This window comes from Pseudochaenichthys georgianus, chromosome 24 (assembly GCF_902827115.2).
Source record: "Pseudochaenichthys georgianus chromosome 24, fPseGeo1.2, whole genome shotgun sequence".
In the NCBI taxonomy this organism is placed as follows: Eukaryota; Metazoa; Chordata; class Actinopteri; order Perciformes; family Channichthyidae; genus Pseudochaenichthys; species Pseudochaenichthys georgianus.
Genome location: NC_047526.1, coordinates 29956151 through 29973024, shown reverse-complemented (window position 1 = coordinate 29973024; position 16874 = coordinate 29956151). Strand labels below are relative to the sequence as shown.

The 16874-nt window shown below is 42.4% G+C and overlaps 1 protein-coding gene across 1 annotated transcript in view; it reads left to right on the top strand.

Annotated features, from left to right (window-relative positions):
* ryr3 (ryanodine receptor 3) overlaps window positions 1–16874 on the top strand; it is a 127503-nt gene that overhangs the window by 107808 nt on the left and 2821 nt on the right. Inside the window, exons 85-102 of the mRNA XM_034075925.2 lie at window positions 851–865; window positions 1669–1749; window positions 1887–1975; window positions 2059–2187; window positions 2281–2385; window positions 3083–3164; window positions 3293–4578; window positions 5690–5742; window positions 5813–5981; window positions 6061–6147; window positions 7120–7314; window positions 7416–7546; window positions 8401–8443; window positions 8808–8935; window positions 10647–10707; window positions 11076–11222; window positions 12822–12953; window positions 16372–16528. Coding sequence (XP_033931816.1) covers window positions 851–865; window positions 1669–1749; window positions 1887–1975; window positions 2059–2187; window positions 2281–2385; window positions 3083–3164; window positions 3293–4578; window positions 5690–5742; window positions 5813–5981; window positions 6061–6147; window positions 7120–7314; window positions 7416–7546; window positions 8401–8443; window positions 8808–8935; window positions 10647–10707; window positions 11076–11222; window positions 12822–12953; window positions 16372–16528 — 3090 coding nt within the window. The remainder of the gene's footprint in view (window positions 1–850; window positions 866–1668; window positions 1750–1886; window positions 1976–2058; window positions 2188–2280; window positions 2386–3082; window positions 3165–3292; window positions 4579–5689; window positions 5743–5812; window positions 5982–6060; window positions 6148–7119; window positions 7315–7415; window positions 7547–8400; window positions 8444–8807; window positions 8936–10646; window positions 10708–11075; window positions 11223–12821; window positions 12954–16371; window positions 16529–16874) is intronic.

Sequence of the window (16874 nt, the reverse complement as noted above, 5' to 3'; positions counted from 1 at the left end):
CTGCGTCCAAGTCGTTGGAAGATAAGGAGGAAGGACAATCAATACTGTGTATAGTCAATGTGAGGTAAAGTGTCGCTAATGTTAAAACTCAAAGTGTCGATGAGGTCTTCAAATGTATGGAAAGGGTCTTAAAAAAGGTCTTAAACGGTATTACATTTGACTTCAGGATTCCTGCTATACCCTGTATTTATGTATGGCCGATGTAGATGAATAATCAAAATTGCATTGCTATCAATGTGATTTTGATTAATCAGATGGTTTGCTGCTTGCGCTACAGTCAGTGAAGTCGTCAGTGTGTTGTCTTTTACGTCGTCTTCTGAGGTAGAAAATAGAAGGTGTGAGTTGTCAATGTATTATGGGACTGTCTTATATGTAGCATGGATTTAAGTCTTTGAGATATTAAGGTAGTAATTCATCCTGTCTTGTATTTCAGAGCAGAGGTTCTGTGAGTGGTTAAAACTACAAATCTGGTTTTTGGACATGGTCCAGCATTAAAGCAAATCTCTCAACACAATCACTTAAAGCTTCCACATCAACTATGTCCGTCTTTTCATCATTCAGTCCTAAACATTTCCACCGAGTTCTGTGTTTAACAATTCACTGTTACTACCATGACTGAATTCTCTGTAATCATCTAGCAAAATATAACCCAGACCCTACCCAGGCCTATCATTTCCCCTGCTCCCCGTCTAAAACTATTATTTTTAACTGCACGACTTTGTTTTTCACTCGTTGCCAAAATATTCATAATTCTTTGTACTGTAACTCGGATGTCCTCTCTTTTTGATTATGTCTTGGTGTATTGTTTGTCTCCTTCCTGTCATTTAAAAAAAAAAAACATCGACGGCAGTCAACAATCAGCGGGGTAAATAGCAAACCTAGATCATGCTGATATGGCTATGCTTCCACTCTGAATGTCTCGTCTGTGGTCCATACTCCTGCTTTGTTTGTTACCCAGCCTCCGCACCCAGATGTCTGCAGGGACAAACTGCATGCAGCGTGAACACACGGTGGATCTTCAACAATCCATTGTCTGTTTGTTATTCGTTCCCATTCCCTTCATGTTAACATTTACTAATGCAAATCCTACTACTGATGCTCAAATCTGTTGCTCCAAGGCTATCGGTGCCACCTCTCAAGGGTTTGACTGAAGGTCTGTGGACTCTTCCGCAACCTCAGCAAAGCTTTGTCTTGCTTTGGATCTTTCACAAAGCTGGTTTCCATACAGACGTCTGACTTTCACATGGTTTTATCTGCTTCCAGAAATGTATGCTCATTTCGTTTAGCTATTTTAACTGGATTACCAGGGTTTTTTTTTAAGTGAGTTATATAACTGTGTTTGTCTGCCGCTTATTTCTTGAAATGACCCCCTCCATCAGGGCTCAATCCATGCCTACATGTGAAAGTTGTCAGGCTTCCTACTGCTTATGGAAATGTCCTCGCATTTTTTTGTTGCTTCAATTAAAATCACTTTGGATTCAGTTTTGAACCTGCAATCTAAAGGCCCTGAACGTCCAACATGAAACCTGACTTGCTTGCCTCATGTTAATTGCTTCAAAGGGGTGTTTAAATGATAACTGTATCAGACTCCATGTTGAGTAAACAATCACCTTAGATCATTTGCACGGGGTCGTTGTTGTATTCACTAAGATGTCTTTTCCCTCTAAGGTTCCAAAGTGCTACAAAATGACGAGTTTACTAAAGATCTGTTCCGGTTTTTGCAACTTCTTTGTGAGGGCCACAATGGAGGTGAGGTTTAATATAATTCTTCATTGAAAAGTGAAACGTCATTTTGTTTGAATAACAACATTTCGCATTAGCCACAAGGGCATGGTAATGCAACAGACAGGGAGGGACATGGATGAGAAAATGTATCTTTCTGTCAGATTTCCAGAATTTCCTGAGAACGCAAACTGGAAACACAACCACGGTCAACATCATCATCAGCACCGTTGACTATCTGCTCCGTCTTCAGGTGTGTTAAACACAAATCTAAAGGCACAACATATGTACTTGCCATTACTTACTTATTGTGTACCAATGTGATCTTGCTTTTAGGAATCGATCAGTGACTTCTACTGGTACTACTCTGGCAAAGATGTCATGGATGAGACTGGAAGACTAAACTTCTCCAAAGCTTTATCTGTTGCCAAACAGATATTCAACTCACTGACTGAGTACATTCAGGTAGGTTTTAACATTGTTAAATCCACAATGTGAACAATTAATTACTTTCATCAAATATTTCCCGATGTGTATTTTCTCTCCTCTCTCCTTCAGGGCCCGTGTATTGGGAACCAGCAGAGTTTAGCTCACAGCAGATTGTGGGACGCAGTTGTGGGCTTCTTGCATGTTTTTGCCAATATGCAAATGAAGCTTTCTCAGGTACAATGAACCTTGGGATTATTCTACGTGTAAAGCATCTCGTTTTAAATAATAACAACATTTAAAGGTGGGGTAAGTAAGTTTGAGAAACCGGCTCGAGATCGCTAGAATTTGAAAATACACAACCGGAGAAAATCTGCCACTTCCTTACAGAGCCCCTCCTCCAACACACACGAACGCGTGACCAATGAAAGCACGAGATAAGTTTGTGCCCCGATGGAAGGCTGACAGGCAGGTAGGCCATCCAATCGGATTGGTTGTACTTTTTACAGTATTACGGCTTCTACAGATGACATTTTTTTATGGATTTCTTGTCAAAGCACTTCAGATATTCATTGCTATCGGGATGTTAAAAGCATTCCATGGAATATAACAAAAAATGTATCTCGAGCCGGTTTCTGAAACTTACCTACCCCACCTTTAACATGCAGGGATGCAATGTCCTAAAGTTCATTACATAAATACCCACAAAGATTTAAACACAATGTGTGTTAAAAGTGAAATATGTATCCCTTGTTTATACCGTTTTAAATAACCATGGTGTACTTCACACGTGGTGGTGTTAAAGCCTTTCGCACTAAACCATTAATAATGCATTGCTGAAGGGTAAATATTAAGGATCCGAACAACCTTGTTTTGTTTGGGGAAAACTCCATCAGCACAAAGCTTTAACAGAACAACTATAATCTCCTTGTAGGACGCCAGCCAGACTGAGCTGTTGAAGGAGCTGATGGATTTACAGAAGGATATGGTGGTCATGTTGCTGTCTCTGCTCGAGGGTAAGAGCCTGGAGCTGCTGACAAAGACATTACAATTGAACATCTCAACATATTTGTAAAACAACTCACAGTTCTAGTAAAAGTCTGCATTGTATTTTACAGAACATCATTTTCTTTGTGTAAATCAGGTAACGTGGTGAATGGAATGATTGGAAAGCAGATGGTGGACACCCTGGTGGAGTCTTCCAGTAACGTGGAGATGATCCTCAAGTTCTTCGACATGTTCCTCAAACTGAAGGACCTGACGTCCTCTGACACCTTCAAAGAGAACGACCCTGAGTTCAAGGGCATTATTTCAAAGAAGGAGTTCCAGAAGTCAATGGAGTCCCAGATGCAGTACAGCCAGACGGAGATTGAGTTCCTGCTCTCGTGCGCGGAGGCCGACGAGAATGACATGTTCAACTACATTGACTTTGTGGAGCGTTTCCACGAGCCGGCCAAAGATATCGGCTTCAACGTGGCGGTGCTGCTGACCAACCTGTCGGAACACATGCCGCACGACTCCAGACTCGCCACCTTCTTAGACCTGGCGGGGAGCGTGCTCAGCTACTTCGAGCCCTATCTGGGTCGTATTGAAATCATGGGTAGCGCAAAGCGGATCGAGAGGGTTTACTTCGAGATCAGCGAGTCGAGCCGCGAGCAGTGGGAGAAGCCGCAGGTCAAAGAGTCCAAGCGCCAGTTCATCTTTGACGTGGTCAACGAGGGCACGGAGAGCGAGAAGATGGAGATGTTTGTCAATTTCTGTGAGGACACCATTTTTGAGATGCAGCTGGCCTCGCAGATCTCCGAGCCGGATGTGGTGGAACAACCGGAGGAGGAGGAAGAGGACGATGCACACAGCCTCCTGGACGAGCTGGGTGGAGAGGAAGAGGGCGCCCTGGAGTCTGCCTCAGCCTTCACCACCGCATGCCGCTCGGTCAAGAGGAAGATCTCCAACGTACGCCAAACATTATCCATTAAGAACTTCTCCAAGCAGTTCAAGAAAATCAAGAAGCTGAGCATCAAGGAGATCATCACCGGCTTCTTCTCCTTCTTCTGGATGCTCTTCACCGGCTTCTTCAAGGGAATCTACGGACTCATCTTCGGGTTCTTCCACATCATCTGGTCCTCCATGTTTGGCGGTGGCCTGGTTGAGGGGGCTAAGAACATAAAGGTGACGGACATCCTCGGGAACATGCCCGACCCAACCCAGTTTGGTATACACGGAGATGCGATTGAAGGAGAGAAAGTGGAGGCCATAGAGTCGTCGGGAGGTTTAGAGACGGCCATGGCACCTGCAGGAGACACAACAGAATTGGACAGCATGCTGGAGATGCTGTCCGCTCCCAAGAAGGAAGGAGGGAAACATGTGGAGCTCGGCCTGGGTGACTTTTCTGAGCTGAGCGCAGAGATCTCCACTTCTGAACACAAGAAGGTCTGTACGTTTTGACTTTAAAGGGCACCTATTATGCAAAATCCACTTCTCCATGTCTCTTCTACATCAACATGTGTCCCCTCTTCTTCATGTCTCTTCTACATCAACATGTGTCCCCTCTTCTTCATGTCTCTTCTACATCAACATGTGTCCCCTCTTCTTCATGTCTCTTCTACATCAACATGTGTCCCCTCTTCTTCATGTCTCTTCTACATCAACATGTGTCCCCTCTTCTTCATGTCTCTTCTACATCAACATGTGTCCCCTCTTCTTCATGTCTCTTCTACATCAACATGTGTCCCCTCTTCTGCATGTCTCTTCTACATCAACATGTGTCCCCTCTTCTTCATGTCTCTTCTACATCAACATGTGTCCCCTCTTCTTCATGTCTCTTCTACATCAACATGTGTCCCCTCTTCTTCATGTCTCTTCTACATCAACATGTGTCCCCTCTTCTTCATGTCTCTTCTACATCAACATGTGTCCCCTCTGTGGAAAGAGACTCTGAAAGTTTCAGGAAAAAAGATTCTCTCTCTTTTTGTCCTGATCCATTTCTATAAAAACCTGTCTGAAAATGAGCTGATCAGATTTTGGCCACTTTCTGATGTCATAACGATGTCTTGTCTTGTGTAACCGTTAGCCAATCAGCAACCAAGGTAACCCCCCACCCCCCCCTTATCACCTGAATCTCCTCTAGAGCACCATTGTGTTCTTTGTAACCAAATGTCTCTCAGAGGGGCGTGGGGAGGGGCTCCTTATTTTCATCTAAAGTGACAGACAGAGAATCAGCACTTTGGAAACAGGGCTGAAACAGAGGGGATTATGGGTAATGCTGCAATGATCTGTTTGGTGTTTGGAGCCAAACCCTTCAGAGACATGTTCTGTATATATCTGAGAGCTGTAACATATTGATGAAAAACAGTGTAATAGGGGACCTTTAACTTCTTATGTTTTATATAAGGAATGTGGAGAAAACTTTCACATATCCCAATTTCCCGCAAGATGAATGAAGTATCCTGATTCTGGTTGAATATATTTATGATTTTAAAAGTTGTAGATATCTGTTCTTTAGTTTCTCTCAGCTCATGAAAAGACTTTATTCCCCTTACAGAAAGCTGCTGCTAAGCCTTGTGAAGCCCCCGAGAACGAACCGGAGAAAGCAGAGTGAGTAGACTTAAGTGAGAGGACAATAATTGATTCCCTTACACAATAAAACCAACTGTTTTGAATACAGCTCAGAGAACCAGGAGAAGGAGGACAAGCCTAAGAAGGAGGAGGTGGAGGTGAAGGAGCCGGTGGCGGAGGAGAAGCCCAAAGCCAAAGCGAGTCCCCCCAAAGACGCGTCTCCGTCCTTCATGCTGAGCATCTTCGCTTTTCTGAAAATCTTCGTCACCAAGATGCTGGTGAGCCCTCGTCTTCAAAATGTGGAAAGGCGATAATAAGGGTCACAACAGTTGGTCTTAATCTAACTCTCCCCTGCAGAACCTGCTGGCTCGTAACTTCTACAACGTGCGTTTCCTGGCTCTGTTTGTGTGTTTCGCCATCAACTTCATCCTTCTCTTCTACAAGGTAACGAAAGTCACGTTTCTAAACGGAGCATCAATTCCCAGGTCATTGGAAAATAAGTATTGTATTTCTTTTCTTTTCACTATATCTGTAAAGCGTCTTTGAGCACCTGTAAAAGCGCTAACAAAATAAATCTATCATTATTATTATTGTGCATTTAAAAGACGATGATAATGAAAAAAGCACCAGTCAAATAACAATTCAATGTGATGATCCCTCACAGTCCGAGTAAGCATTCTAGGTCAACAAAATGTCTTTAGAATTATTATTTTTTAGAAAGGGCTGAAACTTTTTTTAAATTCCAAATCTTTTGCAAATGTATTTCATAATTTTTTCCTGTACATTTAGGATTTTAATAAGTTAAAGGTGGGGTAGGTAATTCACTTCAGAAACACTATATTCCATGGAATGCTCTTAACATCCCGATAGCAATGAATATCTTAAATGCTTTGACAATAAATACATAAAAACATGTCCTCTGTGGAAGCCGTGGCGCTGTAAAAAGCACGACCAATCATCTGAGCCGGCCCGGCTAAAGTAACTGGATGGCCTACCTGCCTGTCCGCCTTCCATCGGGGCACAAACTTATCTCGTGCCCTCATTGGTCATGTGTGCGTTCGTGTGTGTTGGAGGAGGGGCTCTGTGAGGAAGTCTGAAGGAAGGGGCAGATTCTTTCCGGCTGCGTACTTTCAAATTCTAGCGCACTCGAGCTGGTTTCTCCATTCTTACCTACCCTACCTTTAATTTTGACACTGGTGACAATAATCTCCAGGGGCAGTAACTGTCTTTTTTAACCTTTTTACTTTCAAAATTCAATTTTTTCCTTTTCATAACTTTACTTAATTTATAGTGTTTTTTTGGAACTTTTACCTCCACCCCAGAAACTCGTTCTTTTTAAAACAGTTTTCTCTGCAGCGACCCTATACTAGTTGTGGACTATTCATTGTATTGTGATAACTTCTCTTTGCTCTTTAGGTCACTGGTGAAGCTGAGGGAGATGAGGAGGACAACTGGGACGGCAATGAAGATACTAATGAGGACACATTTTTCGACATGGATGAGTTTGTCCTGCAGGAGAGCAGCGGCTACATGTTACCCACGCTGCGCTTCCTCGCTGTTTTCCACACCGTCATCTCACTCGTCTGTCTCTTCGGGTACTGCTTCCTCAAGGTGGGTTTACTCGTGATGTTTTCCCCCATATCACCGGGCGAATTGCTTGCCATTGTTTAAGGTAAAGTGTTAATCGCCCATCTTATTATGTTTGCCCGTAGGTTCCTCTGGTGGTGTTCAAGAGGGAGAAGGAGATTGCGAGGAAGCTTGAATTCGACGGTCTCTACATCACCGAGCAGCCGTCCGACGAGGACATCAAGGGCCAGTGGGATCGACTCGTCATCAACACCCCGTGAGTCACCGTCCTGATTCACACCGTCCAATCCCAAGAAGCGATTACAATAAAAGTAATCTGTATTTTTTTATATTTTATACAATAAAACACATGTATACAGTTCCAAACATACGGAAGTGCACTTCTCAAGCTCAAATTACACTGAGGTACAGGTGCATAAAACATACTACCCTTTTTTTATCTACTAATTCATCCAAAAAACAAAAAAAAACATAATTCATACACACTAAGATGAACAAAATTAGTAGAAGCGGGAGGGCTGGAGCATAGCTTATGGGAAGTAGCCCTCCCGTGAATCATCCTAATACAACGTTGGGAGTATTGCGTCAAAAACGTATAGAAATTAAGGAGTGCAAAGAAATAAAGAAAATTGGAGAAGAAAACTAAAAATGAAAGTTAGGGCAAGAAAAAAATAAATGCATATGTATATATATGAAAACTAGATATAGGGTCATTTTCTGCACATGTCAATTGCAGTTTCAACTGTCTTTTTTTAAAAGGAAAATACGAGATATAAATATATATATTCATACAAAGACACATCTTACATACATTTCAAAATTGAATAACATTTCCAGCTCCTTTGGTTCAACTCAAGGCAGTTTCATGGTACATAGTCTGAACTCAAATAATCATATTATGAGGTTCGTCAGTATTCAATTATCCTCATCCTCTGCTCGCTCCATACAGTATATTTACATAATATATGAGCATGCAAGGACATTTTGATTAATGTCGATCGGCATGACAAATTCCAGAAAACAACTAGAGAGAATCATTTAATTAAAGTAATTATTTTACAGAGAGTGTAAGTTACCACCGCTGATTCTTACTTCTACTTTCTTTAACAGGTCTTTCCCCAGCAACTACTGGGACAAGTTCATCAAGCGCAAGGTGAGTGTTTCAAAGAAGTAACTAGATGTATTACACAGAATAATAACATAACTAAACATGTAGTCATAATGTACTTGTCAACCTAAATTCCCAGTGAGACATGTCATGGTTTTTAAACCAAATATCCTATTATGGACACTGCCTAATGCAGTTTTCAGTAGTTGTTAGCATGATAGGTGAGGGTAACATCGATATCTTTTAAAACAAATCTTCTGAGGTAATCAGCAGTGAAATTCTGATAATATGTGACCCTGTGTTATCTTGCAGGCAGACCCTTTAACATCCTGTGTGTGCTGCGTTCTTTCTTAATCAGACTGTTCTTTGTGTTGTGACCGAGTCTCTTTCTGCCGTCCTTTATTTGTAGGTGATCAATAAATATGGAGACATGTACGGAGCCGAGCGCATCGCCGAGCTGTTGGGCCTGGATAAGAGCGCTCTGGACTTTGACCCCACTGTGGAGACGGTAGAGAATGAAGCCTCCCTGCTCTCCTGGTGAGAGATGAACCCTTGTTTATTCATACTCCCTGTAACCAGCCGTTTTTTACACTTTATTAACCGCTGTGTTCAAAAGCTGTTACCGTTCATGGTGTTCGCCGGTCAATTTTGACCCATAATGTATCTCAGTCCAAAACACACACAAAAAATGACTATCATCCAATATTGTTCTAACTACATCATAACTAACTTATTATGCATTCATAACCGCACAATCCTGTTGTAATTTAATGTTATGGCCCCAAAACACATCACACCACATGTTGCACACGTGCATGTGTGTGTTCAGGTTCAAGTGTTTGTGTACATATTCTTTGAGAAAGGTCGAGTTCCCGTGGGGGGAGGGGGGCAGAGGGAGGGGAGACCGGGTGCATGTTGCGAAACATTATTGTTACAGTGGATGAAGGGGGGGGGGGGAGGAGTCTAAAGTCAAAGATGAATTTTGATTGGGCCAAATTTGACCTCGAGTGACCCAAAACAATTCTGCCGGGTCTCCCCAGACCCCAACACCAAATTATACACTTTTTTTAGAGACCTTCAGACGTGGCAAAAATGGTCAAAATCAGTTTTGTAGTGTTTACATAGCTGCTGTGGAGGATATCATGAAGCCTTGTTCCGATAAAAAGAACTAGAGCGTATTATTATATAATTTTAACTTGAAACGGGTCACGGGAGACCCGAACACAACATAAGGGTTAAGGGATTGCTAAAATGATACTCAAAGGGCTTTAAGTTACGCCTGAGAGTATTTCCTGAGGTTATCCCATACAAAAAAGTGTACTTTCTACTGAATTCAAGTACAAATGTTAAACCCCATGTTAAATATATCTAGTCCAGTATCTCCTCATCTGTGTTGCATTTCGGTATGACACTTCTGTGATTCATAGATGTTCTATCTTCACGGTCAACTTGTATATTTTCTACTTTTTAATGCCGTTTTATTTCTATTTTGAGATGTTTCAATTTTAGAATTGTTTATTTCCAATCTTTTAATTTCTACTGACGGTACGTCCACACAGCAGCTTCAGAAGAAACTTCCACCGCTTCTCTGCCCATTGACTTTGAATGGGGATGACGTCACTTTGCCTCGCTTTTCGCCGAACTGCATTGTGGGGGAGCGAAGCGAAGATTTACAGGATTTCCAGGATTCAAAAGTTGAGCAATGTTCAACTGTTGAAGCTGAGCTGGAAGCGCCAGCCAATCAAACACGTTTATGCAAATCTGACAGTAGAAGCGCTAGCCAATCAAACCGCGTGTAAGCAGGGAGAACCAGACCGCAGTTCATTTCCTCATATTCCAAACGAGAAATTACGGTAGCAAATCACCCGGTTCTTTACGACCAGAACTATTAACGGGTTACAAACCGGAGGAACCAGGCATGGAGGGAGGTGGCAGAGACAGTGGGTGAAGCTGGTAGGTGTTCGCCTGTTTGGGGAGTTTATATATATATTGCTCGCATAAAATCCCCGGGGTTTTTTGCTTTGTATGTCGGGGGCGGGAGATTCATGTGATTGATTGTTGGTCGCGTTGCTCGCAAAAAATCCCCAAGCTGTCAGACACGCCCAGCTCCATAATTTCAAGATTTTTGAAAAGCTGCTGTGTGGACGTACCGTTATGTGCCTTGTTTTTGATGCTGCTGCAAAACATTTCTTCCCTAATTTGGGATCAATAAAGTACATTTGATCTTATTGTGTTCTCCCGTTTGCAGGCTGAGCTCCATCGATACAAAGTACCACATCTGGAAGATGGGAGTGGTTCTTACTGACAATGTAAGTTTATTCAACGTGTTATCAAAGCACTTTTTATTCACAGCACTGCGGGGGGAAATAAAGTAAAAGAAATAAAAAATGTCTTACTTTTCATTAGGATTTTGCTTATTACGTTTGATTCTGTAATAGCCTAAATAGTATTTACCTTACGAATGTGACATTACAATGAATGAATACTCATAGAACAGACACCCAGCTAAACACATGATTATTAAAATAGTCAAAGGTTTTATTTGGTTATTTGTCACATATATCCACAATGTGTGTAGTAATATTCAAGGTGGCATACGACAGCAGTTTGCTTGTATTATATGCAAAGACATTCCTAGAACCTTTGTCACTAATAAATGTCCTTTCCTCTCCCTCAGTACTTCCTGTATCTGATCTGGTACTCCACCATGTCCATTTTCGGACACTTCAACAACTTCTTCTTCGCTGCCCATCTTCTGGACATCGCCATGGTCTTCAAGTCGCTCCAAACCATCCTGTCGTCTGTCACTCACAACGGCAAGCAGGTACAGAGTTCAGCCAGCAGAGGGAGCCAGAGCACAGAGAAGAACAGTGACCGCCATACTCTGTGGCAGAGCAGCCTGTCCTCACAACCGTTTCCCTTTTTGCTTAGAATTACAACACGTGAAATAAAGGAGATATTACAGGGTTTTAATTTCACGTCTTGAAGAATGTAAAGAGATATTCTGCTGCCATAATCTTTATAAGGACTCATCTTACATAGAGATCTGCCTGAATCAGAATCCCTTTATTAGTCCCACGGAGGGGACATGTGCGTAGTAGAGCCACAGACAGCTTAATGTTACATATGTTAAATATGTGACATGCAATAAAAAAAAGTAATAAGTTATGATATAATTAAAAATCATTTAACAAAATACACACCTTGTAACAGTTCTAAGGATTTAGCAGCCAGGTTTATATTACACAGTTATTAACGGCATTTATATATTGCACATAGTTTGTTGGTATTTAGCAGCAAGGGTGTGTGTGTGTGTGTGTGTGTGTGTGTGTGTGTGTGTGTGTGTGTGCGTGTGCGTGCGTGTGTGTATAGCTATGATAGATAATATGGGACTAAACCAGTAGCAGCGTGATTCATATTAAACCCTAATGTGATCAAATGAAAGAATTATCTCCTGGAAAAAGGAGGGCTTTGAGATGGAGATGTTATGACTCAGTCTCAGGATGTCTAGAAATTAACATCATGAGAAATACATTAATGGAATTAAATATAAATTAATTATTGAGGCAAAGATGACAATGCCTTGAGGGGAAGTGCCATAACTTCCCCAAGAGTCATTTAGATGTATTCTTTCCCACTAATGGGAGTCATCTAAACTTCATCACATCAAACCACATTGGGTTGTAAAGAGCACGTATTTTATGTGAAGTTTATAGTCGAGCCCATCATGAAGATGCTGTCGGTACTTTCTTTCCCAGTTCATCAGAACAAAAAAAGTCAAAGATTTTAATAAATATGAATAAAAAGTTGTATGAGATGAAACCCCTCTTTAATGGTCACACATGCAGAGCACACAGTGAAATGGGTTCTCTGCATTTAACCCATCCTCGTACCAGGAGTCTAGTACTAGGCGCCCGGGGAGCAATTGGAGTGGGGGGGGGGGGTTGTCTGGTGCCTTGCTCAATGGCACCACGGCAGGGCAGGAGGTGAACTGGGACCTCTCCAAGTAGCAGTCCACACTCCATTTTTAGGTCTGGTCGGGGACTTGAACCGGCGACCCTACGGCTCACAGTCCAAGCCCCAACTGACTGAGCCACTGCCGGTCGTGTCACTTGTAGATCATCATTGGGATATGAAGATGTTTTTTAAAGGTGTGAACGTGATTGCAGAATGTCTCCAAAGTCTTTGAATATTGATGAAAGCCACCTTGAAATACTCAATTCAGCGGTGAAGACCTTGAAAATATTGCAGGTCTTTTGATTTCCTTTTTCCTTTTGAATGAATCTGCTCTGACATGTTGGTTCGCCTCTCAAAGATTCTTCTGCCTCCTCAAATCTCTGCTCAAACTGTCACTGGGAACAAAAGGTGAAATGAAATGTCAACGTTTGTCACTTTGTATTTGAAAGAGTTCTCTCTCTTCCAGCTTATGCTGACTGTGGGTCTGCTGGCCGTGGTCGTCTATCTCTACACCGTGGTGGCCTTCAACTTCTTCAGGAAGTTCTACAACGGGGGGGATGAGGACGAGCCCGACATGAAGTGTGACGACATGTTGACGGTATGCCTTGCCACATCAGATATATATATTTATGTTCATTTAGGAAAGAATAGTGAACATAGGAAATGACTTTGAAGATGTTGAGATTCCTGAGGCTTTGATTCTGGAAATTGGACTTCTACCAGACTGAGTAGAAAATATGTTTCATTAGTGAACTTTGTAAAGGATTTTTTCTTTAACTTCTTACTTGAAAAACATCAGAAACTATTTACTGGTTCTTTTGATGAATGTTCTCCTTCTGATCGAGCCGCTCACGGGGTCTCGGGATGTTTGAAATTACATTTTCTCAATATTTTATTTATTTTCTTTTGAATACTTTTTTCTAGGAACGTTTTTTTGATGATTTTGATATATTGTAAATTTATTTTATTTACTTATTTATTATTATATAAGACAACAGATGACCAAACATTCTTTTATAATAGAGAAAAAAATAAACTCTTTTTGTTTGGGAGTTATATGTATACTATGGGTGTTTCTCAATGTCGTGGAAGGATGCTCCAGAGCCACTATTTCAAGGATGCTACTGTACATCATCGAGTGCCACCGAAGGACTGTTCCAATGTCCAGGCTCCTTGGAATTCTACCGAGCCCGGCGTCCTTCGTAGCGAGAAATGTCGAGTGCACATGTGTAGACTCCACGGTCTTAAAATCCCCACAATGCTTTGCGCATGGACCAATTTTCAAATCCTTGGCGGAAATCGCGCTCCATTTAAGGCGGGCCTCGCATATGACGCACACCTGTTAGCCTGTTCCACAATTCTTCGTTTTCCGAGGCTAGGAAAGATTCTTGCCTCGCTTCTGAAGGAAGTGACTCGGAAGACATGTCCTACCAAGGAAGCGTCCTCGACATTGAGAAACACCCTGGCCATTTCTCAATCTCGAGGATGCTGGCTTGGTAGTCGCGTATTTCCAAGTCACTTCCTTCAGAAACGAAGCAAGTATGCTTCCAAGCCACGGCTTCGGAAAACGAAGAAGAATGGAACAGGCTAACAAGTGTGCCACTCTCTCTAACGGTTTCAACATAAACTGTACCGAAAATAAATACCTCACGATGTCTATCTAATTATGAACTTGCTTTACTTTCACGGAACACATTTTTGGTGATAACAAATGTAACAAAGTAACATATTTACCAACACATGTTCTACGCCACTACATACTTACATTTAAATGTGTGCTGCGTCGGTTCAGCCATTCTCCGCAAGGGTTTTTGAAATTGGTTTGTGCGCAAAGCATTGTGGGGATTTTAAGGACGCGAAGTCTACCCATGTGCAGCCTCGAAATTTCCCCCAAACCAAGGATGCGGCCTCGGTGGAATTCCAAGTACGCTGGACATTGGAACAGTACTTCGGCGGTACTCGATGATGTAGCATCCTTGAAATGTTGCCTTGGAAGCCAGCAGGGTCGGCTCTAGAACAAATCGAATGGGGGGGGAAATCATTTACCAAGGGGGGGCACACACTGCTGTCAACAACCAACACACAAACACCAACGCAACTTCAAAAAACATGCTGTAAAGTCTATTGTCTTTCACACACACATTGCAGGGTGTAGTGCTATTGTATAGTGCACTATACATGCACGGTTGTGGCACGACCACCAAAACAGAAACATATGGACATAGGCCACCATATAAAAAGTGTGCAAATGTATTTAGTATCCTATCCATGTGAACATGTTTTAGGTGGGGGTGGACCTAACCTCCTCTAGGAGGGTCTGGGGGCATGCTCCCCCGGGAAGATTATTTTAAAAATATTGAAGTTAAATGCATCAATCTGGTGCACTTTGAGAGCAACATGAAGAGATCTATGGATAGCCTACATCTCTCAGCATCCATATGAAACAGAAATGGGGCGAAGCCTGCGAGCTAGTTCAGGCAGTCAACTCGAGCACTTATGCTGCATTCATACATAACGCCCCCTTGCCACTCTGCAACCAACCAAACAAACAGAGTCTCCTTAATATGCCGCTCTATTTAACCTGCCAGATCTCTCTCCATGCATTGCTTGCTGCTGCTATTGCTGCAGCTACCTCTACGTCGCTGCTGCTTGCCTGCCCCACCACCACCCCAGCTTCCACCCCAGCTTCCACCTGTAGGCTCGGGGGTTAGTTATTTAATCATCACTCATCGTGCTATGTATATCTATGGAGTGATGATTCCCGAGCCTAGTCGCCAAATTCAACTATATGCTGCTTCTAATAAACATGTTAAAGGAACACGTGAGTTGTCTGACTGAACTGTACACAGATTTACTTTTTCTTTATGGATATTGTATTAATCACTCCCCTTTTAAACTGTATTCTTGTGTTACCAAATCCTATAGTATTTCATACCCGTTTTTCATTTATTCTCTTATTCTTTAATAACTATAATGATCAAAGTTAACTATCTAAACACTGAGAGAGTCCTTACCTCACTGAGCTGAGGTCGATCCTCTCAGTCTGACAGGAGAGGACTCTCCTCCACCTTGGTGTAGAAACAGCTCTTTATATCCGTTAGCATAGCTAGCTAACCAGATGCTAACAACAACATTCCACGTTACCGCTTGCGCGCACACACACACACACACACACACACACACACACACACACACACACACACACACACACACACACACACACACACACACACACACACACACACACACACACACACACACACACACACACACACACACACACACACAGCCGAGTTTGAATGACACACAGAGACCCAGAGGTAGGCTACTTGTACTGTACTGTATATCGTATTATTTTCGATGGCTTTACTGTATAATCAGTGTAACAGATGAACAGATCGCCACGGGGCTTTCATCTAAACGCACAGCCACGTAATGATAACAAAACAAAGGTCGGGGGTAATTGGTCAAGCAACACACCAATCAGAGAGCAGCAGTGAGCACACCTCAGGCTGTGTTTAATTTGTATTCTTTATTTCTGATGTATTTCACAAAACGTTTTCACTTACAAAATAAAAAAAAAAACGGCAAAGTGGCAAGGCTTGCCCACCCTGCGTTGGGGGGGGCACAGTGACTCATTTGAAGGGGCATGGCCCGCGAATGACCCCCCATGACGCCGACCCTGGAAGCCAGTATCCTCGAGATTGAGAAACTGTCTCTGTGTCTCAGTCACGCTTTGGGTCCTGAATAATTTCTCACTAATTGCGTGTGTAAATTCTTTGCACTCTGAAATAATGTGTCAAATGTTCAAATATGTAGATTGAATCCACCCTTTAGTCTCTCAGCATTGTTCCTGTGTAGCGATAAAAGACATCAAATATTTAGCGTTGCACTTAAATCACAGCCTCATAGTGCACTGAATAGTAATGTGTCCTTGTCCATCCCCTCTGTAGCCAACACAACAGGACACAGCTGTGGTCTTATCTCTTAGTTGCTCTCCTGTGTTCCCTCTGCAGTGCTACTTGTTCCACATGTACGTGGGTGTGAGAGCTGGAGGCGGTATCGGAGACGAGCTGGAGGACCCAGCTGGAGACCCCTACGAGCTTTACCGCATCATGTTCGACATCACCTTCTTCTTCTTCGTCATCGTCATCCTGCTCGCCATCATTCAGGGTACACACTCTTTGCTTTGTCTGGAGTCTGTGTCCTGCATCCTCAAATCTTAAAGGTCCCCTATTACACTGTTTTTCCTCAATATATTATAGGTCTCAGATATATACAAAACATTGGTTGCTGATTGGCTAATGGTTACCAAGCCAACACATCGTTATGACATCACAAAGTGGCCAAAATCTGATCAGCTCATTTTCAGAATGAAGAAGAGGGGACACATGTTGATGTAGAAGAGACATGAAGAAGAGGGGACACATGTTGATGTAGAAGAGACATGAAGAAGAGGGGACACATGTTGATGTAGAAGAGACATGGAGAAGAGGGGACACATGTTGATGTAGAAGAG